Below are 24,315 nucleotides of genomic sequence, written 5' to 3'. Positions count from 1 at the left end.
GCAGTCTGTCTCTGAATCTCCCATCAAAAACATCTTTATCTACAGTGATATTGTTGTGCCATGGTGTTATTTGAGCTATGAAAGCAATTCCATTCATATCATTCATATACAGAATCAGTTCACCCTTTATTATTTCAGTACGATCAGAGTTTAGAGTGACTGAATCTCCCTCCTTCACTAATATTTCATCTGTATCATCAAACACACAAAGAACAAACAGAAAAGGGTTTGTCACAAGGTAATACTGTTTAAATACTTCATGTTTGTTTACTTAAGTAATTTGTTTGAAATGTAAGTTTCAAAAGAATAATAATATAAAACAACAGAACAGACAGAAAAAAAGCAAAATAGTGTGTGGATTAATATTGTATTGTATATTGTATATAAAACAGGTTGAACTCACCATAGACAGCGAGAAAGTAATTTATGTTCATACTGTTGATCTGTAGTTTATAAAATCCAGCATGTTTCATTGTGGTGTTTGTGATGGTCAGAGATCCAGTTTGATTGTCCAGCTTCAGTCTGTCTCTGAATCTCCCATCAAGAACATCATCATATACAGTGAATCCATCTGCTTGTTTATTGATTTCAGCTATTAAAGTGTTTTCTTCTCTAAACTTCCACTGAATCTCATCATCCGTTATTTCAGTAAGATCAGAGTTTAGAGTGACTGAATCTCCCTCCTTCATTGGTATCTCTTCTGTAACATCAAACACACACAGAGAACAAACAAAATCAGAGTTCATCACAGATTCAGAGTGATATCTGATGGTTTACTAGAGTAGAACGTTTGAAGTTTAAATTTAAAAATTAATTTTATAAATATCAGAAATGGTGTTTGAATTAATAACTGTATGTTTGTGTTGATTCAGTAAGGATCAATCATTGACCCAACAACAGAAACCAACAGTATTCTGCATGAAGGTCTTTTACTTGAGCTTCTGCAAAGTTCACTTAATTTGTATTAATCTAGTTTCAATTTGATTATAGCTCTTTATTTAATGATGCTGTCACACCCCTGTGGACTATGTTGGTTTCTCCCTCTTGTGCCCATATTTAATAGTTCCTGTTTCCTGTCCTCGTTAAATCATCATTAGTTTTCCTTGTATCACCTGTGCCTTAATTAAGTTTATCGTTATCACCTGTCTTTATAAGTTGCATTCAATTCAGTGTTTGTCGTCAGGTCTCGTCAATGTATGCGTGTTTCTACCCTTCTGCTATGGATTTACCTGTTTTGGAATTACCTGTGAAATATAATAAAGACTTTATCTTTGACCTTCGTTTTCGTTCGCCCCTTCCTCGCACAATGGAATGTGACAGAAGACCTTAAAAAAAAAAAAAAGGAAGTAGCCGCTCGTTTCTCTTCCCTAGCCTGCAGAGATCTTCCATTTGTGAAATATGCCCGGGAGTTCTGCGTGCTGGCAATGATATCAGAGCTGGATGATGCCACCATCTCTGTTCTGGATTGGGGCCAATTACAACCGCCCTGTGGACCTCCCAGACACCACAGCACTGAGCTGGAGGGAAGGGATCCTCCGGTGTCTGGAAAGTGTCAAGACCCAATCCAGAACCAGCCCACCGGCCGTTCCTGAGTCAAGACTGCCGGCTGCTCAGCACCCAGAGCCCAGCCAACCCACACCCTGACTCACGGAGCCAGAGCCCGAGCCCACCGAGGACAGAGAGCCAGAGCCGAGTACGACAGAGTCATCGCCAATGTGAGCGACAGAGCGAGAGATCGATACGGAACCTGAGCCTATCGAGTCTGACCAGGTGCAAGGGCCGGCCACAATGCCTGCAAAGGTGGATCTTCCAGTGGGGCGTGAGGGTGCTGAGGACAGTACCGCCCACTGCACCGCTGCTGAGGGTAAGAAATGTCTGGATCTGGGACATTTAAATATGGAACAAGATTTGATTGATTTCTCTGAGGATATATATGTGAAACTTCCTGCCTGCCCTGAACAGTCTGTCTGCCTTGAACTGTCTACCTGCCTGAATTTCCCACCCACCCTCCCTCTGTTATCTCCATCTAGCAGCCCTGCTGCTTCAGCACTGCCACCGCAGTTTCCTGATAGCCCCTCAGCTCACCCTCAGCCCACCATCTGTGCGGTGGGCTTGCCACGGGTCAGCCAGTCTCCATCGGCATCATGGCTGGAGGATCTCTCGTCTCCGCCTCCGCCTCGGTCACCAGAGCCTTGGGTTCCGTCTTGGCCCTCCGGATCCTCGGTGTCGCCCAGGATCATCGGCTCTCTGTCTTCGCCTCGGGGTCCACCTCCACCTGGTCCGCCACTGTCGGCTGGCCCCCTGGAGTCGTCAGCCCTTCCTCTATCATGGCTCCTCCCTCCATCGGCTCCTCTGTGGACTCCCATCATGGCTGCGGCCTGGGTCTCACCTGGCTCCTCCTTCTCTGGGTCCCTTTTATCTCCTCCATGGCTCCTTCCTCTGTTGGATCCATGCTGGACTTTGTTTGTTGTCCTCCTCCTGGGAGTCCGTCCTCCACCAGAGCCTCCTCCTACACTCCTTTGTTTTTGTTTTTGTTTTGTTCTACAGCGTGAGGTCGCCCCTTCTGGGAGGGGGGAGTAATGACACACCCCTGTGGACTGTTTATGTTGGTTTCTCCCTCTTGTGCCCATATTTGGTAGTTCCTGTTTCCTGTCCTCGTTAAATCATCATTAGTTAACCTTGTATCACCTGTGCCTTAATTATGTTCATCTAGGGGTAAATCAACTAAAAAAAGTCAGGAATCTTTGCATTTGGAGTCAGAAGTTTCAGTAGTCATGTCAAAGCAGTAACTAAATCAGCATACTATCATCTCAAAAACATTGCAAGAATTAGATGTTTTGTTTCCAGTCAAGACTTGGAGAAACTTGTTCATGCCTTTATCACAAGCAGGGTGGATTATTGTAATGGTTTCCTTACTGGCCTTCCCAAGAAGACCATTAGACAGCTGCAGCTCAGAATGCTGCTGCCAGGATTCTGACTAGAACCAGAAAATCTGAGCATATCACACCAGTCCTCAGGTCCCTACACTGGCATCCAGTTATATTTAGAATTGATTTTAAAGTACTTTTACTAATTTATAAATCACTCAAAGGGCTATAATACATTGCAGATATGCTCACTGAATATAAACCTAACAGACCACTCAGATCATTAGGATCAAGTCAGTTTGAAATACCAAGGGTTCACACAAAACAAGGGGAATCCGTTTTAGCCATTATGCTGCCCGCAGTTGGAATCAGCTTCCAGAAGAGATCAAATGTGCTAAAACATTAGCTACATTTAAATCTAGACTCAAAACTCATCTGTTTAGCTGTGCATTTACTGAATGAGCACTGTGCTGCTTGACCTTCGTCTTTGTTTGCCCCTTCCTCACACAATACGTGACAGATGCCAATGTCAAATGACTCTTAAATGCAGAATAATATTATTCATTTTAATTATAATTATTAAGTATTATTAATGTAGATATTTGATTATTGTAATATTCCCTTATTTTTTTTTTTTTTATTTGTACTTTTATGCACCCAGAGGATGAGCCACATGCTGTGTTCATTCATGGTCTTTCAGTTTGAAGAATTCAGTCATGAGCAGATTAATCAAATGACTTTCTGTATTCCTGCTTTATGGTTTCTTTTCGTGATTTGTAGCTTTGTTGTCTGATTGAATGGTATCTGTTTTGCCTGTTTTTGTGAATACTTAGGTATCGTTAGAATTTTATTGATTCCGATTCTGCTTATTGATTTCAATTCCCAGTTTCAATTTCAGTGTGAATAAAAGATCAAGCATATTTATTCAGTTTCTTTTTTTGCTAAACATTTAGTTGCAGCTAAATTTTGCTGTTTGCATAATTCTGGATAAAATGGGTTGTTGTTATTTTTTTTTTAATGAAAGTTGTGGTTCTCTTATGATTCTGAAGAGAAAAAAAAAAAACATTAGACAACTAAACAAATCACATGTAGGCCTAATTTGTAAGAGAATGGCTGTGTCCAAAATAACATACTCAATGAGTAGGTACTTAATTCAATAAGTACCTGCTTAACCAGCGCTCAAAGAGAAGGTACTTAACAGCCAAATCTCGTTGAGTATGAATGCGATCCGCGATGTTGATGTTATCATCTGACCTATGATGTTAAAACAAGCGCAACAGCTTAAAAAATATGAGTGCCTGATTTAATTAATCTATTTGTAAATATTTTGACATTTAAAATTAGCTCATTTTGTGGTCTTGCTAAAAAAAGCTGCCCTTTTATTGTTATTGTATAACCAATACATTTTGGGTTGATTTAAGTTTTTATATTAACAATACTAATATGACCCACAGGTTAATCCTTAACAATAATTATTTATATATCACGAAAACCCAAAACGTTATTTCTGGAATGTGTTATTAATATCTTTATTTTATGTACAAAATTCTTCATTCTCATGCAAAACTGGCATAAATCTCCTGTTTTCCATTTTCTTGTTGAATTCCTTTCTCTCGTTTCATCACAGAGGCTTATAAATAACAAAAACAATACAATTTTTAATGCATTATGATTATATGAATATAATGATTTTGTATTTTTTTCTGTGTACATCATCTCATACTATGATGTACGAAAACCCTTTTTTTTGTCATTGTTCATTGTTAGACATTCTACCTATCACATATCGTGCAAGAAAGGGGCGAACGAAGACGAAGGTCAAAGATAAAGTCTTTATTATATTCCACAGGTAATTCCAAAACAGGTAAATCCACAGGAGGAGGGTAGATACACGCATACATTGATGAGACCGGACACCAAACACTGAACAGAATGCAACTTATAAAGAACTTAATTAAGGCACAGGTGATACAAGGAAAACTAATGATGACTAAACGAGGACAGGAAACAGGAACGACCAAATATGACCAAACTAAACAGTCCACCGGAGTGTGACATTACTCCCCCCTCCCGGAAGGCGCGTCTCGGAGGAAGGTCTCCAGGACAGATCAGGGAGCTCAGGGAGCCATGGCGGAGCCGAGAGCTCGGGGAGCCATGGTGGAGTAGACAGTTCGGGAAGCCATGGCGGATCAGGGAGCTCGGGGAGCCATGGCGGAGCAGGCGGTTCAGGCAGCCATGGCTTAGCAGACAGTCCGGGAAGCCATTGCGGATCAGGGAGCTCAGGGAGCCATGGTGGAGCAGAAGACAGTCCGGGAAGCCATGGCGGAGCAGGCAGTTCTGGATTGGGGCCGGACACTCTCCAGACAACGGAGGATCCCTTCCCTCCAGCTCAGTCCTGTGGTGTCTGGGAGGTCCACAGGGCAGTAATAATTCGCCCCAATCCAGAACAGAGAGTTGAGTGTGGCATCGTCCAGTGCCTACATAGTGGCCATTCCGCAGAACTCCCGAGCGTACTCCACGAATGGGAGATCTCTGCAGGCTAAGGCAGAGATGTGAGCGGCAACCTCCATAATTAAACTGGTCCAGTCTTCTGTCACGTATTCGTGCGAGGAAGGGGCGAACGAAGACGAAGGTCAAAGAAAAAAGTCTTTATTATATTCCACAGGTAGTTCAAAAACAGGTAAATCCACAGGAGGCGGGCAGATACACGCATACATTGATGAGACCGGACACCAAACACTGAACAGAATGCAACTTATGAGGACAGGTGATAACGATAAACTTAATTAAGGCACAGGTGATTCAAAGGAAAACTAACGATGACTAAACAAGGACAGGAAACAGGAACAACCAAATATGGGCACAAGAGGGAGAAACCAAACTAAACAGTCTACAGGGGTGTGACACTACCATCTTTCCCTGAGCTTGTATGCACTTATAAGGTCTGCAGTAATAATAATAATAATAAAAAAAAAAATAAGAGCGACAGGTGCACAAATAGCTCCCTGATCCGCCATGAGATCAAATGTGCTAAAACACTAGCTACATTTAAATCTAGACTCAAAACTCATCTGTTCAGCTGTGCATTTACTGAATGAGCACTGTGCTTCATCCGAACTGATTGCATTATGTATAATCATTTTTTGTTTTTAAATGTCTTAAACTTATTTTAAATCAATTTTTAAATCATTTTTAAATCATTATATCAATCAGTTTTTACATTTTACATTTTTTGTTTTATTCTTATGATCATTGTTTTTATGATTGTTCTACTTCCTTTTTTTGTGATTGTTTTTATTATTGTTTTTATGATTATTCTACTTCCTTTTATGTAAAGCACTTTGAATTACCTCTGTGTATGAATTGTGCTATATAAATAAACTTGCCTTGCCTTGCCTTGCCTCATAGACACTAACATAACAACCCTACCAAGTATGTTTTCGTTCATATTTGCAATGTTTGCAATATTTGCACAAAGGAGACGTCAGGCAGCTGCTGGAAGATCTCATCATCGGAGAAGACTGTTGATTTTATGTTAAAAAAATGTTAGTGTTACAACTTAGAAATTTCAGATTACCTTTGAATGTATTGCTAGCCCACCCCAGCACTTATGAACAATAATAATGATAAATGCTGACCAATAATTAATTATATTTTTGAGTAAAACAAGCAAAATGTAATTTTTTGCCATGTGCCATAGCTATGCATGACTACACAATAGATAAATTCAGCCAAGGTGAATACATATCAATTTTCAATCAAGTCATGAACTAATGCATTAGTTAATGAAACAATTATATTTTATTTACTGGCAACAAAAGAAAACATGAATAAATGAGTAAAAGAATAAATAAAAGTAACCATGACAATAAATAATGACACATGGAACAAAGCTTTATTCAAACATATTGTTCTGACAATCACGTATTTACATTCGGTGAACCCACATCCTACTGCCACCTCAACACAGCTGTGCCAATTCTGCAGCTGACCACCGTGCCCAGCCACCTTTGCTGGGGTACCTGTAATAAGAGCACTGTAAGTCACTTTGCATGAAAGCATCTGCCAACTGCATAAATGTAAATGTTATTTTTGTACATTCTTTTTATGTCTTGGGCACAAACACACAATAAAGCTGCTAATTTCTTAAAGTTTATTTCTTCAATTATATAAATGCTTACATACATTTCATATTATTTTTATTTGGGCCTATAAAGGGTTAGTTCATCGAAAGATATAAATTCAGTCATTATTTACTCACCTTCACACTGTCCAATCCTTGTGTCTGTTTTTTATGAACACACAAGATGATTTTGGTTGAGTCTGTCCTGCTGGTTTCTGTTTATACAACATCAGTCAATGGAGCCTGAGTTTCAGAAGCTTCATGACATTATTTAATGATGCTTTTGAAGCTTCTGAAACTCAAGCACCTTTGACCAATGAAACCAGCAGAACAAACTTGACCAAAATCACATCCTCACTTTCTTTTAGTCTTTTTCAAGATGCTCTCACTGGCTCTGAACTCACTGATGATGAAGAGGCCACAGCAACATCTGGCCCAGATGAGGGAACAAGGGCAGGTGGAGTGATGGAGGGTCTCATCCATGGCACTAAACCATTTTCAAGATGCTGCTGTGGATTTCTCCTTTCTTCAGTGCACACACCAGTCTGCAGACATTTCAGATCATACAAAGATGCACAAATATAATACAAAACTGTCACAGCACAATATCATTTGATCTCTGTATTAGAAACAACACAATTATCTTACTTTATATTTTTATATGAGGTTTTCCTTTTTTCCCCCACAAATGCCGCCGTCACCAATTATTGCAGGTCCTGCTCCACCACAAAAGATCTGCAGCAAAGGCACAGAAATCAAGTATCAGAAAAGTGATGCAATGGCTCTGTTTGAAATTACAACAATTCAAATAAACTACAGCTTATTGGATGCTAAGTTCACTTTTACATGGTGTTTGAACATTAATGTGTGTTGGCAGTGTATGTACAAATCTACCCTATAATGATAAAAAATCCATGCAGTGGTTTTTAATTAATCTGTAAAAATAATATTCCCTTTTTCAAATCAAGCCATTCTCAAATGCCTGTCTGTGTGGCGTCACACCCACAGAGGCTGCTCCCAAGATAGTTGATTGACATGAGCTCTTACCTCAGATCAGCTGTAACAGTCCTCCCTCTTTTGTTTTGATGCCGGAGCAGGGATGTAAGTTAGACAAGAATTGAGCGATTGAGGTGTTGTGTTGCTGGATGTAATAATGAACGTAGTGGTCATCATTTACTCCCCACACCTGAGCTGCTAAAGATGCAGTGGATTACACTTGTTTGTTAAGGGAATGCGCCTCCCGATCTACACATAACCGTTTATGTTCGCACTAATTATTCGTGATCCAGCTGCACTTACAGCAGAAGTGAGTATAAGGGTTTTTTTTATGAATCTTTGCGATTGCCTTTCAGAATAACATGCTAGTTAGCAAGTTTAGCGGTTAAACGCAGCTAAAGTAAACGGGCGTCACTCCACAAAGAGAAGAGAGGGGCGGGGCGAGCAGAGCTCATTTGCATTTAAAGCAGCCTCGACCAGAATGGGACGATTTTTGCAGAGCTGATTTTGACAAGGCAAAAAGGGTGTTGTTTTACACAACCATTGAGAATTTTTAACCAAAGTACATTATAGACTTTTCATTAAGACCCTAAAGAATCATATAAACTTGTGGAAAATGGGCATCCGATGACCCCTTTTAGATTTAAAAAATGTTTTACATAAATGCTAATTTATGTAATGTATACTCACTCAAAGCCTTTGATGGCAGCATTCCTTTATCAGTCACTCTGCTCTGGGTAAGCAGACGTGTCTCATCTGTCCCTGTAACATTCAGACAGGATTCAGTTACCTCTGTGATTTCTACTGCATTTGTTACCTACATGTTGAGGTAGTTGCTGATGTGTTAACTGACTTTTTATCCAACACAAATGCTCCTCAATATATCAACAGTACAATGGACAAATGAAATGGATAACTCATGTTTAGTTACTTCATGTACGTATGTTTAGTTACATTACTGGCAACAGTGAATTCAACATAATAAGCACCCATAAGGTACACCACTCACTCAGATGATAGACATTTAGTAATCATCTTTAAGATGTAGATGATTTGTGTAACTCAACTTTGGAGATGTACGTGTGCTTACTGGAGCTCTACTGTTTGATATACATAAATCGTCTTTTCACAGCAAAATCACAAATATTATATGCTGTTTAACGTCTTTACATCTTACTATACAGCAGGTCAACAAATATGATTTTAACACAAGGAACAGTGTTTTGGTTTGCAATACTCACATTTGTAAACACCCTCATCGCGGTTCTCAATCATGTTTGATGATAAAGTATTGCTCTCCCGTGGACTCCTGGGATTGAAAAGTATCCATCGATGAACACTCCAGAATCTGGGCTGAAGCAGTAGGACATCCAGGGATTTCTCGGCTACTCTTAAGCTTTCAAATGTACTTCTTTCTTTCACGTACTCTTTTTGCCTACTATATAGTAGGTTAGTAGGCATATTCGGATGCACTTTAAGTAGATGTACGTCCAAATCTCAGGAGAATTAGTGCTTTTGCCTACTAATTCTCGCCTACTCTTTTATGAATGCTAAGGATTCAGACATACTTATTCGCTCATCTACTGCTTTTCCCCTACTATATAGTAGAGGCGGTTTCGGACGCAGACAATGATTCAGTGGTTCAGTCAAGATTTTTTTGGTTTATTACTGGATTGAAAAGACTGTGAAACTGTTTCATTCATATACATGACAGTGGCTCTCTTTAGGTCAACGGCAGCACGAACACAGTTATAACTTTCAAAATAATAAATTTGAAAATTTATTTATAACTGTAACAAATGTATAGTTGCATGCAAAAATAGGGCCCTATTTTTCCCCCCCAAATTCCGTTTTATTTTTATTTATTTATTTATTTAGGAGGAACTTCCGGCTTTGCTACTGTTCGGAGGCTTTTGCTTACTGCTCCACGCTTTGCTCCCTGTTTTTATACTTTTCTCAGACTTTTCTAAGATTTTAACCTCAGCAGATCAGCACAGTGCTCAAACACATTTTTGGCACAAACACTAAATTAAAAACTTTTCGTAACTGGAATAATACTACGAAAAAGGAGACTCTTTGCCTCCCACCGCCAGCAGTTTACATTCCGGAGACAGGAAAACACAGCTGCCTACTTTCAACAGACGAAAATGCCTCTTCAGCCTCTTCTGGAATCTACTTGCTGCACAAACTGCCACAGACTTCTACAAAGGATTGTGGTTCTTGAAACAAAGTTACTTGCTGGACTTCCAAAACAGGTGGAACACTCAGCAGACCGTCGTCACGGACCCCTCAGCATACAGCCGGTGAGTCCCGTGAACCCAGTGAATCTCAACAGTTTATAAGTGTAGAGGAACAGGCCGAAACTGATCGACACACTAATCAATGGCACAAACAGGGAGCGAGACCCAAAGGCACTCGAGACATCAGATTGTCACGAGTGTCTCGTATTGCTGCGGTAGCATCCTCTACCCCAGATATGGCTATGACAAGGCTTGCAAAAACTGGTATTTTACCACGTCCTATACAGCTTGAGAACAGATTTAAAGCACTAATGAATGTGGGTGAAGAATCCCCAAATGTGATAGAGCCAGCGTATGAGCCAGCAGCTAACATCGCTACTGACAGGCGCTCAAGGTCGAACAGACAGCGGCACTCAGCTCAGAGCGCAGCCGAGCCCAGGACGCTGATAGTAGGTGACTCCATTATCAGAAATATCAGTAGCAGTACTACAACTACATGCTGCTTTCCTCAAGCAACCGTCTCTGATGTGAACAGGGAACTTCAGAACATCCTAATGAAGCACAAGACTGCAAATCGAATCATCATCCATGTGGGGAAGAATGATATTCGGAAAGAGCAGTCAGAACTCCTAAAGAAGGACTTCAGTGAACTCATCGAAACACTTTGAAGACTTGAAGTTCAGCTGTTCATCAGTGGACCACTCCCAGCAAGAGGAACTAACATGTTTTCATGGTTGCTCGGGCTGAATACATGGCTACAAAGAACCTGCAGTCAAAAAGGAGTCAACTTCATTGACAACTTCAATCTTTTCTGGGGCCGTAGACAACTGTTTAAACTGGATGGCCTCCACCCAAACAAACTTGGTGCAAGAGTACTAGGACAACATCTATTTTTCACTCCGTCATCCTTCGGTAGTGTGTGCCAGTCCACCCAACGTGAATGACACTCACACACCTGGACAAAGTATGAGTGACCACAGAACTTCAAATCAGCTTCAGAGTCGTCATGTGGTCGACACATCCCACAAGGACACTGACAACACCACACAGCCACAACAAGCACTGCTCATGGACACCATCCCGGCTGAGCCCTGCCCACAGAGTTCATCACAGACAGACTGTGATGTACTACAATAGTTTCAAGACTCAGCGCCGAAGGACGACTTTCTGGTAAACAGCCAGGAAAGCCAAGACAACATATTTCAGCCACCGGAAACACCAGAGGCAGAGCCCCGCTCACCAGACACCTTATCCCTCTCTCCAGCATCTCCACTTCTAAGCTTCTTACAGAAAATGGAGGAACTGGTATATGCTGGAACCAGACTCTCCCACTCTTTTGCTGCAAGCCCCCAGATATCAACTAAAAAAACGGCGGGCAGCACAACCACCAAAGCCTGTGGGCCCAGCTCGCCCTCCTCCTCCTTCAAGAGCTCTCTGGCCGCTGCCACAACGCCAGTGTCGGGTCCCCGCTATGATAGCAGCAACACTCAGGAATGTTTACATAACAAGCGGGAACCCAGTGTGCCTATAGCTTTCTCTATCTCTGTTTTAACACGTGATAGAAAGTCTAAGGCCTCTCAAGCCATACAGCTGACCCATCTAATCTGCGGCCAATTAGGTATCAAACTAAGACTGCTCTAGGGACAAAAAGTAATGGCATCAAGTTAGCATTTTTAAACATTCGCTCACTAAAAAATAAATCATTTCTGATCAATGACTTAATAACCAAATACAACCTGGATTTTATGTTTCTAATTGAAACATGGCTTGAAGACAGCTGCAGTGCAACAGTCCTCAATGAAACAGCCCCTCCTAACTTTACTTTCATGAGTGTCTGTTAGGAGAGGTGGAGGTGTAGCTGCGCTATTTAAAGATGTCTATCAGTGTAAGCAAGTGTCATTTGGTCAGTACTTGTCTTTTGAATATCTAGGGATTGTGCTGAAAGGTGCTCCATGAATTCTATTTATCATAATTTACAGGCCTCCAAAATACTCTCTAGCCTTTGTTGAAGAGTTCACAGAACTGTTATCAATGATTTCCTCAGAGTTTGACTGTTTTGCTATTGCAGGGGATTTTAATTTTCACAGAGAAAATGCAGAAATCAAAACTATAAAATAAATTATAACTTTTTTAAACACTTTTGACCTGATTCAGCATGTGCATGGACCCACACACAATCGTGGACACACTCTTGATTTACTCATTAGTAAGGGTCTAAACATTTCATCTATTGTCATTAAGGATGTAGCACTATCTGATCACTTCTGTATTTTCTTTGATATATTGATCTCTGCTACCACTGAATCTAGATCTGTCTCTGTCAGAAAGAGATGTATTAATGAAAACACTAGTGTGCTGTTTATGAAGGCTATATCTTCAATGCCAAGCATTTCTGCAGACTCTGTTGATCTTCTCCTGGAGTCCTTTAACTCAAAAATTAAGAATGTCATTGATGACATTGCACCAGTGAAAGTCAGTAAGACGACTGGCAGAGAAAATCAACAGCAGTACAGAGTATGAAAAGACAATGCAGAAAAGCTGAGTGGATGTGGCGGAAGACGAAACTTAAAATTCACTATAGCATCTATAAAGACAGCCTTCATGCTTTCAATGTGGAACTAGCCACAGCAAGACAGAAGTTCTTCTCAAACCTTATAAACAGTAACCTAAACAACACTCGAACTCTTTTTGCTACTGTTGAGAGACTAACAAGCCCCCCAAGTCAGATTCCCAGTGAAATGCTCTCTGACAGCAAATGCAATGACTTTGCCTCCTTCTTTTCAGAGAAGATCATTAATATCAGAAAGGTGATTAGCACATCCTCAAGTTATGCAGAGGTTAGACAGATACGACCGCAATTTCAAAAAGAAGTCACTTTGTCTGTTTTTGAAGCAATTGATAGCAAAACTTTGGAAGAAATAGTACAGCACCTTAAATCCTCAACCTGCAACCCTGACACACTTCCCACATCTTTTTTCAAAAGTGTGTTAGATGCAGATCTCTTAGAAGTGGTAAACACCTCACTTCTTTCTGGGACTTTTCCAAACTCCTTGAAAACTTTAGTTTGCAGTTGTTAAGCCCCTTCTGAAAAAGAGCAATCTTGATAACATCATATTGAGCAACTATAGACCAATATCAAATCTTCCTTTTATAGGCAAGATTATTGAAAATGTAGTTTTCAATCAGTTGAAAACTACTTAAACTCAAATGGATACCTGGACAATTTTCAATCTGGTTTCTGACCACATCACAGCACAGAGACGGCGCTCGTTAAGATAATAAATTATATTCGCCTAAATTCTGATTCTTGCAAAATATCAGTGCTGGTACTACTAGATCTTAGTGCTGCGTTTGACACTGTCGATCATAACATTCTTCTAGAGAGACTGGAAAACTGGGTCGGGCTTTCTGGGATGGCCCTCAATTTGTCACGGAGTCAGACGAGAAATGAATGATCGAAATATGTCCCTGTGTAGCGCAGCGGAAAACTCAAACGCGGATACACACGAGTGAGTAGGTAAACCACGCAGTTTGATCTGAGAACGCTCCAAAACGGAGTTGAGATTTCCACCAAGAAATCCGCGTTCTCACACGCACACAAACAGGTAAATAAAGCGCTCCGAGGAGCAGAGAGTTTACTCACGTGAGTTGGAGAAGAGATGGGACCGGATGATGAGCCTCGCATGAGCTCAATGTCTGGTGCTGGATCGTCACCTACTTCCTGCTTAAATACCTGCGTGAAGTTACTTCCGGGTCCTCGTGACCTCACGTGATTCGGTGCGTGTGACAGTACCCCCCCCCTCCAGGACCGGCACCAGACGGTCCCGGGATGGAGGATACCCGACGACGGTAGTCCTGGATGAGAGCTGGATCCAAGATGAACCGCCCGGGAACCCAAGACCGCTCCTCCGGACCGTAACCCTCCCAGTCGACGAGATACTGGGTGCCACGGCCCCGAGGACGCGAATCGAGGATTCGCCGGACGGTATACGCAGGACCACCGTCTATGACCCGGGGCGGAGGTGGAGCAGGAACCTGGGGAGACAGAGGAGAGAAGAAGACATGTTTGAGTTGTGACTGGTGGAAAACAGGATGGATCCGGAGAGATGTGGGCAGCTGGAGCCTGAAGGTGACAGGGTTTAACCGATGAGTGATCTTGAAGGGTCCGATGAAGCGAGCAGTGAGTTTTTTTGAGTCTGTCTTAAGGTTGATATTGCGAGTGGATAAATAAACCCTGTCACCAACATGGAACAATCGTCCCGGAGGGTGCCGGCGGTGATGTTGAGTGGTGTAGCGGGTGTTGGCTCTTCGGATGGCGGTGCGTGCATGGTTCCAGAGCCGCCGGCACCGACGGACCAACTCTTGGGCAGACGGGACCTCCACCTCCGGCTCTTGATGTTCGAACACCGGAGGTTGATACCCGTAGCATACCTCGAATGGGCTCAGGTTAGTGGCAGAGGATGTGTGGATGTTGTTGGAGAGTTCAGCCCAGACGAGGTAGCGTGCCCAGGAACGCTGATGCTCGCCGGCAAAGCATCGGAGGAAGCGCTCCAGCTGTTGGTTGGCCCGCTCCGTCTGACCGTTAGTCTGTGGGTGAAATCCGGACGACAGACTAGAGGTGGTCCCGATCAGACGGCAGAAGGCCTGCCAGAACTTGGCCGTGAACTGGGGCCCTCTGTCCGAGACGATGTCCTTGGGGAACCCATGCAGGCGGACTACGTGTTCGAGTATGAGCTCCGCAGTGGTCTTGGCAGAGGGGAGTCCGGTGAGAGCCACCAGATGCACAGCTTTGGAGAAACGGTCCACAATGGTCAGGATGGTGTTCTTCCCTAGAGATTCGGGGAGTCCAGTGACGAAGTCGATGGAGATGTGAGACCAGGGTCGTTTGGGGATGGGGAGGGGCTGCAGCTCGCCGGTAGATGGGGTGTTGTTGGTCTTGGAGCGAGCGCAGGTGTTACATGCCTGGACGTACAGCTGTACGTCTCTCCTCAACGTCCTCCACCAAAACGCCCTGGCGATGAAGGTGATGGTCCTCTGGACTCCCGGGTGTCCTGCCAGAGTGGAGTCGTGCCCCCACTGGAGTACTTCCTGGCGTAAGGTGTCGGGTACGAAGAGACGTCCAGTAGGGGTGTCCGGAGGTGGAGGATTTTGGCTGTGACTCTGGCGGACTCTCTCTTCTAACCCCACCGGAGGGGAGCCAAGATGACGTGAGGTGGCAGGACAGGCGCGGTCTCCGAGGTGGTGGAGTCTCGCTGATGTTGGCGGGAGATGGCGTCCGCTTTGCTGTTCTTTGAACCGGGCCGGTAGGATAGTTGGAAGTTGAAGTGTTCGAAGAACAGAGCCCACCGCGCCTGCCTGGGGTTAAGCTGTTTGGTCTGGCGGATGACGGTGAGGTTCTGGTGGTCGGTCCAGACGGTGAATGGGTCGCCGCCGCCCTGGAGCCAGTGACGCCATTCCTCCAATGCCCACTTGATGGCCAACAGTTCACGGTCCCCTACCCCGTAACGCTGTTGAGTGGAATTGAATTTTCTAGAGAAAAAACTACATGGGTGTAGTTTACCGTCTGGACCACGTTGTGAGAGGACGGCTCCTACGCCCACATCGGAGGCGTCCACCTCAACAACGAAGGGTTTGCCCGGGTTGGGGTGGGTGAGGACTGGAGCGGTGGTGAACAGGTTGCACAAGGTCTTGAAGGCTTGGATGGCTTCGGGGGTGAGGTGAAAGGCTCCATGAGATGGTTTGGTGAGAGCAGTGAGAGGTGCTGCAGTTGCGCTGAAGCCCTGGATAAATCGCCTGTAGAAGTTGGCGAACCCCAGAAAACGCTGCAGCTGTTTGAGCGACGAGGGTAGGGGCCACGAGCGCACAGCTTCCAGCTTCTGGGGATCCATGGCCACACCCTGGGGGGAGATGACGAAACCGAGGAATGTGGTGGAGTGCTGGTGAAAAGCACATTTCTCCAACTTGCAGTACAACTGATGGGCCAGCAACCTACGTAGCACTGCTCGGACATGCTGGGTGTGTTCCTCCAGGGTCTTGGAATATATGAGGATGTCGTCCAGATAGGCGTAGCACCAACGACCCAGCATGTCCCGGAGGACGTCATTTATGAACTGTTGAAATACAGACGGACTGTTGCACAGACCAAACGGCATAACGAGGGTCTCGTAGTGACCGGTGGGGGTTATGAAGGCCGTCTTCCACTCATCGCCCTCCCTGATGCGGACCAAGTTGTAGGCGCTCCGTAAGTCCAGCTTCGTGAAGAAGCGGGCACCAGAGAGGGCGTCCAGGGCGGTGTTGGTAAGAGGAAGTGGATGACGGTTCTTGATGGTGATCTGATTCAGCCCCCGATAGTCCACACAGGGACGAAGGCCCCCGTCCTTCTTCTTAACGAAGAAAAACCCTGCTGCCGGGGAGCTGGAAGGGCGGACCGGCCCTTTATCACAAGCAGGGTGGATTATTGTAATGGTCTCCTCACTGGCCTTCCCAAGAAAACCATTAGACAGCTGCAGCTCGTCCAGAACGCTGCTGCCAGGATTCTGACTAGAACCAGAAAATCTGAGCATATCACACCAGTCCTCAGGTCCCTACACTGGCTTCCAGTTATATTTAGAATTGATTTTAAAGTACTTTTACTCATTTATAAATCACTCAATGGCCTAGGACCTAAATACACTGCAGATATGCTCACTGAATATAAACCTAACAGACCACTCAGATCACTAGGATCGAGTCAGTTAGTAATATCAAGGGTTCACACAAAACAAGGGGAATCCGCTTTTAGCTATTATGCTGCCCGGAGTTGGAACCAGCTTCCAGAAGAGATCAAATGTGCTAAAACATTAACTATGTTTAAATCTAGACTCAAAACTCATCTGTTTAGCTGTGCATTTACTGAATGAGCTCTGTGCTTCGTCCGAACTGATTGCATTATGTATAATCATTTTCTGTTTTTAACTGTCTTAAATTTTAAATCAATTTTTAAATCATTTTTAAATCATTATATCAATCAGTTTTTACATTTTACATTTTTTGTTTTATTGTTGTGATCATTGTTTTTATGATTGTTCTACTTCTTTTTTTGTGATTATTGTTTTTATTATTGTTTTTATGATTATTCTACTTCCTTTTATGTAAAGCACTTTGAATTACCTCTGTGTATGAAATGTGCTATATAAATAAACTTGCCTTGCCTTGCCTATTTATTTCAAATTCTGTTTTCTGTTTTTTATTTTCTGGATTTCTTTTTAATGATTATATTTAATTTTATTAATCAAAATGTAATGCATTAAAACCACAAATCTTATACAATTTACAGTGAATTTGTCAAAAGTTAAGAAAAATGACATGTTTAGGACCCTATATAAAATGTTTTATTTTTTCTCAGTTTACGTTTTATTGTTACCAAATATGTTTTGCATGTCTGTATTTTTCTGTTTATCAAATGAAGGTATAAAATATTAATTTAATTGATCTTTTAATAAAAATGATATTTTATTTTTGACAAATAAAGGGGATTTACTATTAAAATGTAAAACGTGGAAGAAATATTGTGTGAAAAAAAATGTATACATTTTATAAATTAGTAGTAGTAGTAGTAGTATTGGACACGCACATTATACTGAACGATTAATAAAATTAAACCGAACTTTTACTTTGACGGGTTTGGAGTGAATACCTTTAACTTTCTGTGTGTAGATTTGACGCTTGTTTTACTCAAATGAAACAGTGAAATGCTCACAAAGTGAATCTCAGAGCAGTTCTGGAGATGTTGTCAATATTTACAGATACGAGTCCATATCGCGACTTGATTTAAGTTTAATGACCAACTTTTGATTAATTAATTCAAACTTTAACATTCCGTGGAAATAATAGGGCCATACAAAAACATTCGGGGCTAAAGTAAAAACTTTCGGGGCTCGAGCCCCTAATGATTAGCCCTAGCGACACCCCTGCTTACAATTAAAATATAAAACTTAATTTAACTCACCAATGATAGTGATAAAGAAATTCTTCCACAAACTCCTACCCTGCAGTTGATAAAGTCCAGTCTGTTTCATTCTGAAGTTTGTGATGGTCAGAGATCCAGTTTGTTTGTCCAGCTTTAGTCTGTCTTTAAATCTCCCATCAAGAACATCATCATATACAGTCATGCTTTTGGCCGTTACATTGATTTCAGCTATTAGAGTGTTTTCAAGTATAAACCTCCAGTGAATCCAATCTTTATCCGTTATTTCAGTAAGATCAGTGTTTAGAGTGACTGAATCTCCTATTTTCACTGACTTAATTTCATTACCAACCCCACCTGCAGAACAGAGTTAATCACATATTAAAGCTTTCAAATCATCTGATGTTTGTTTGATGAAGCTTCAGTAACATACTTTTAATCTGTACATTTGAAGTTAATAATACAAAAGGTAAACTACAAAAAAATAAAAAAAATAAAAAAATAAATAAATACCCACTTCTGAACAATATAAAACAGGTCTACAAAAATTGACATCTTAAAACTTTATTGAGATTATTTAAAACTGATTACAGATTTTGTAAGTATATTCAGTAGTTTTGCATGGAGTCAATCATTTTATTAATGATAATGCAATGAAACATGCCAAATTGTGCAGACATAATTTTTGGCGAGGCTGTCATAGAAATAAATTACAAAAATATGCAAAAACAAGAGAGAACCAACAAAATATTATTTGCTGATTATGCTGTAGTATTTTTGTTGTTGTTCTTTCCTCATATTTAAAACATTTAAGGGGAGACACTGCAGGTAAAAACACTGTATTTTCATGCACCTGGCAAGTCTGAGATTTTGAGCTTTTTTGAGTGTATTTTCAGACTAGTGGAAAGAAAACATCCAAAAGATACTGTTAAGTTTTTTTTATTATTATTATTATTTTTTTTATAGAACTTTATCTATTTGTGCCAATAGATTTCAATTACAATCCATATTTTTAAAGGCCATTTTCTCAAAATGTAACGTGGGGTTGTTTGGGTTTTGTTCACGTTCTTGTTTTCATGTCTTTTATTTTGTAGTTTGATTCATGATGTTTGTGTCTTGCTTCCCTTGTCCTCTTGTTTTCCTGCCATTGGTTCCTCTGTTCAATGTGTCATGTTCTGATTGGTTATTCTTGTCATGTGTCTGTTTGCTCATTGGTTTGTTCTTGTCATGTGCTCCTCTTTGTGTGGTATAAGTAGCCCTCATATTCCCTTTGTTCCTTGTTGTGTATTGAGGTGTAAACCTGCTCTTGGTGAGTCTATGTTTTTGTTCAAGTCTCTTTCATGCCATGTCAAGTTTGTCCATGCCAACCCTTACGAAAAAGAAGTTTATTCAAGTGTGCTATTAGTATACTTCTTTTAAACTTAAACCAGGAAAGTATACTTTCAGTCTACCTTTTATGTACTTCTCAGAAATGTGCTTTATATACTTATCAGAAAAATACTTAAAATGACATTTAAATATACTTGACTTATACTTAGAAAAAGTCTAAATATACTATACTTATAGTAAATATGTTATCTATATACTTACACTAAATATACTATACAAATATACTCAGGGCTATACTTGTGCTCTGAGAATCCATGTTGTCATTTTTATATACTAGCGATGCTATTACACATCTTCTGTACAGAATTTCCAAAACACAAGTGAAGAAGAAACCAAAACAGATGCTTCCACACTGTAAAAAATGCATATACATATTTTCCATTTTACGAAACAGTCTCAAATACTAAAAAATGCTATTTTCTTGAAACTATATAAAAACCCTTGTCAGACCAACAAAATTACCCCAAATGCTTCAAGAAATTCATGCTGTTGAAACTTTAAGGCTTTGCATGTATTGCAACATAAATAAATTACCCAGTTACTGTTATAGGATTATTGTTTTGCTGTTTGCTGACTTCATTTAAACTTTTTATTGTCGTTTTGTCATTATTGTTAGTTATTTGTTGTACTGTGATGTAAAGACCTCATCTTTTTAATATTTGCTGATTGCCACCGTTCTTGAGGGTTGTGTATGTAGTTTTGAGGCCTAGATTATTTTCAGCTACTTGTATCCGTTTTCTGGATGTTTTAGTTTTGTAAAATGCTTTACAAACAAAGACAGTATTGTCTACATATTAGGCTAATTTATTTGTAATGATCTGTATGTTCAAATATTCATATAACAAAATATATACAAATTAATACCTAAATAGGGACATAGTAGTATACTAAAAGTATGATGTAAAGTTCACAAAAAAGTGAGTATGAGTAAACTTGCAGTATAAAACTACTAAACTACTAGTTTACTGGGACTATAATTCAAAGTGCACTAAAATGCATAAAGTATTTAATTAGTAAACTATCAGTATACCTATAAGTTCACTTTTCGTATACTTGCAGTACAAACTGAATACTACTGTTTACTACTACAGTAGCTTACTACTTTTATACTTAAAGTATATTTAAAGTATACTTTTATATACTAGAAAGTTGGCCAATTTAGTCCCAAGGAGTATTAAAATAGTACACTTAAAAGTATACTACTAGTACACTGATATTTGTATACTTACCACATAAAGTATACTTCATAAAATAAACTTGAAGTATACTTCTTTTTGTTAAGGGAAGTCACATCTGTTTTCGAATCAAGTCATCAAGTCATTGTTGGTTTACTGCTTGTTTGGATTTCACATTTGAATTACAATAAAACTGCACTTGGGTTCATCAATTTCAACTCGCCACTTCAGTTGGATTAATTGTTACACAAAATGATTTTTTTTTCCTAATCTGAGCCATAAATGTCCACTTCAGTAGAACTTACACACACCAAACTTTACATTTTTATTCCTGTCTGTATCCTGAAAGTTATTACAGAGGGTTTTGTTCATATATAATTTTCTTGATTTTATAAAACATTTTATTCCCCCAAAAAATATGTCTGTCTGTTTTAAGTTTTTTTTTTTTTTTTTTTTTTTTTTCTCCTTAATTATGGAGTGACAAAATGAGATACCCAAAATTCCCTCTGTAAAAACTAAAGTGTTTAGATTTGTGTACTTGAAATTTATGCAAATTAGCACATATTTCATTAAATAATGCCTCATTTGCATATTTAAACCTAACATTTGAGAATTTAAGTTGTAATACAAAAAATGTTTGCAATTATCAAATTCGTCAGTCAACTGGGTAAGTAAGGTGATTAACTATTAGTAATTTTTTTTTTTTTTTTTTTTTTTGTTTTTTTTTTACCCTATTCACCTGCAGTGTCTCGCCTTAAAATATTAAATATTTTCCTCATATGTTGATGGTTTAATCTAACTTATAGAGTTAAAAAAACACACAAACACACACACACACACACACACACAGACCAATCCCCTCCAGACATCACTTTTGGCCACAAGTGTAAATAAAGATGCTTTTATGTTAAACTTTAATGTCACACTAAAATGAATGCTGCTGGGTTTGAGCTTCATATTTATTTTATTTAACCCTCTGGGGTTCTTCGTTTTCCAGTCACACTCAGGACCTTCATGGTCAAAAGTGACCGGACCCCTGAAATCATTTTTTTTTTTTTTCTTTTTCAGTAAAATCAATCAAATGTATTTTTGTTCAATAATATTTTTTCTTTTTTTTTTGTGGTGTTTTGAGAGAATTTTATGATAATAATTAATATTTATGCAATAATTATGATCTATTTTTTCCCTTTGAATATAATAGAAAATTTATATATATATATAATTTTTATTATTTTTTAATTAATGCTGTATTTCAGTTTAAAGTAGACACCTGGCCTATAGAAAACAATTTTTTGAAGTCAGATTGGTGCCATCTGGTGGTGTAGTGAGCATAATTATCAAGCAATGTCATATTTTAACGACTAGGTGAATGTACTGCTCTCTGTAGAAGGGCTTGTGAATTCTAGTTGTTTTTGCACATATTTGCCTTTGCCTTTTCAGGTTGTGGATTTTAATATATCATATGAGATTATCAAAGACTATTTTTTTTATTATTTGCCAAGTTTTTTGTTTGCTTGATTGGTTTAACTGGTAATTTGAAGCGCCAGTTTTACTTATAATACAGTCAAACCTGAACATTGCATTAGAACATTTGTTACAGTCTCATATTTCCGTGTGTGTGTGTGTGTGTGTGTGTGTGTTCAAGAGAGAGACATGGTGTGTGACTTTTGCATTTTGGATCCAATGTCTCCCTTTTATTTGATTCATTGATTTTTGTTTCACATATTCTCACATTTCTCTGTTACAGTCTCACCAGTCTCATATTTCCCTATGTGTGTGCGTGCGCGTGCGTGCGTGCGTGTGCGTGTGTGTGTCTATTTTGCAACCTTGATGGCTTACAGTCTCATGCTTTCATTGCTGTGCACTTTATTTCTTACATTGATTGCTTCTATTTCATACATTTCCCAAAATTAGCTTTTGAAATGACACGCGTTCATTTGTGTGTGTGTGTGTGTGTTTTTGTGTGTATAAGTGTGTGTGAGTGTATTGTAGTGTTTTGCACTACTGATGTTTTAGAGAGTCACCCCTTCACTGCTGTGTGCTTTTTTTTCTGGATTGTGGCTGATTTGTAGATTGTATGCACAAAAAAACTCTGTATTTTCATATTTTTGCCAATTTCCCATTCATTTCCTATGGCCGGTCATTTTGACCCGAAGGCCCTGAGTGTGACTTTTTTTTTTACGACCACTTAGACTTTTCAAATCCTGTCCCCAATTTTTTTGTGTGTTCATATACCAAGTACCATAAAAGTCACTAAGTTTCGTACCATTCCGATGAAGCTACGATTTTTAATTTTTATTTAAAAAATTCCGGTCAGAAGTGACCGAAGAACCCCAGAGGGTTAATCACTAACAACTGAGTTTACACCTAAATTGATTTTACAGTAAAAAACACAGTTTAATTATTTCAATATGAGAATAACAGTTAATGTTAATCCTCTCTGACATGTTAGTAGAACAGAAAGAACTGAAACCATAAAACAAATTTTAAACTCACCAACCAGACGGCACAAACATAAACCGAACAAAACTGATTTGAAAAGCATTTTCCTCATTGGTGTACTATAAAGCTCTGAGTAGTAACCCTTAAAATATCTTAAACACAAGTGAACTGTGATATTTATTTGCTTGTGTGTGAATCCTCCCCTAACCATCATCACAGTTTACTTTCAGACGTCCACCCCCCTTTTTTTTTACATCAGGAAAATCAACAAGCTTTTGTTGATCTTACATTCTCAAACTCAAAAGGAACAGGCAAAGTTCAGCTAGGCGATCAACAGAAGCAATTTAAGTCAAAGTTTAATTCAATACCAGTATAAAGTGATCCACACTAGCATTTCAAGTGTTTTCCAAAGGTCTGAAATACTTTAAGGGGTCATCGGATGATCAGAAATTCACTTTTACATGTTGTTTGAACATTAATGTGTTCCTGGATGTAATAATGAACATAGTGGTCGTCATTTACTCCCAACATCTGAGTTGCTAAAGATGCAGTGTATTACGCTTCTTTGTGAAGGGAATGCACCTCCCAATCTACATAAATGCATCTATGTTCATGCAAATCATTCGTGATCCAGCTTCACCTACAGCAGAAGTGAGTATAAGGGGTTTTTATGAATCTTTGCAATCGCCTTTCCTAATAATGTGCTAGTTAGCAAGTTTAGCGGGTAAAATAAACAGGCTCGTCACTCCACAGAGAGAAGAAAGGGGTGGGGCGAGCAGAGCTCATTTACATTTAAAGCCAACACATTCTCACGTACTCGTCACACATTGACGATTGGTCAGGACCCCTTTGCGTCACTTTTTGATGCTCAGGGTACCCCTTCAGCATCATTTTTCGACGCGCAGGGTCCTACATTGTTTTCGGTTGTTTGTCTTAATTTAATGGTTTGCATGCATTTGTAAAAATATAAATTATTTTATATAAATGTATACTTCCATTGGAGCACCTACCCCACCCCTACCCTAAACCTACCCACTTCTGAACAATATAAAACACGCAACATGCTAATATAAGTACAGTCACGGGTATTTATTGCAAAAACTGACCATAAACAGGCAGTATAAAAGCATTATAAACA

General features: G+C 39.9%; 1 protein-coding gene across 1 annotated transcript in view; it reads right to left on the bottom strand.

Annotated features, from left to right (window-relative positions):
* LOC127161354 (uncharacterized) overlaps positions 1 to 23,340 on the bottom strand; it is a 25,599-nt gene extending 2,259 nt beyond the window's left edge. The window contains exons 1-7 of the mRNA XM_051104065.1: positions 23,232 to 23,340; positions 18,214 to 18,528; positions 13,870 to 14,261; positions 9,228 to 9,339; positions 8,677 to 8,748; positions 404 to 700; positions 3 to 189 (exon numbers count right to left, since the gene is read on the bottom strand). Of these exons, the coding sequence (XP_050960022.1) occupies positions 3 to 189; positions 404 to 700; positions 8,677 to 8,748; positions 9,228 to 9,339; positions 13,870 to 14,261; positions 18,214 to 18,528; positions 23,232 to 23,289 (1,433 nt within the window). The 5' untranslated portion in view covers positions 23,290 to 23,340. The remainder of the gene's footprint in view (positions 1 to 2; positions 190 to 403; positions 701 to 8,676; positions 8,749 to 9,227; positions 9,340 to 13,869; positions 14,262 to 18,213; positions 18,529 to 23,231) is intronic.
* Positions 23,341 to 24,315: the final 975 nt, after the last annotated feature.

The sequence above is a fragment of the Labeo rohita genome, unplaced genomic scaffold (assembly GCF_022985175.1).
Source record: "Labeo rohita strain BAU-BD-2019 unplaced genomic scaffold, IGBB_LRoh.1.0 scaffold_622, whole genome shotgun sequence".
NCBI lineage: Eukaryota > Metazoa > Chordata > Actinopteri > Cypriniformes > Cyprinidae > Labeo > Labeo rohita.
Note: the sequence above shows the minus strand (reverse complement) of the source record. Positions and strands in the feature narration are given on the sequence as shown.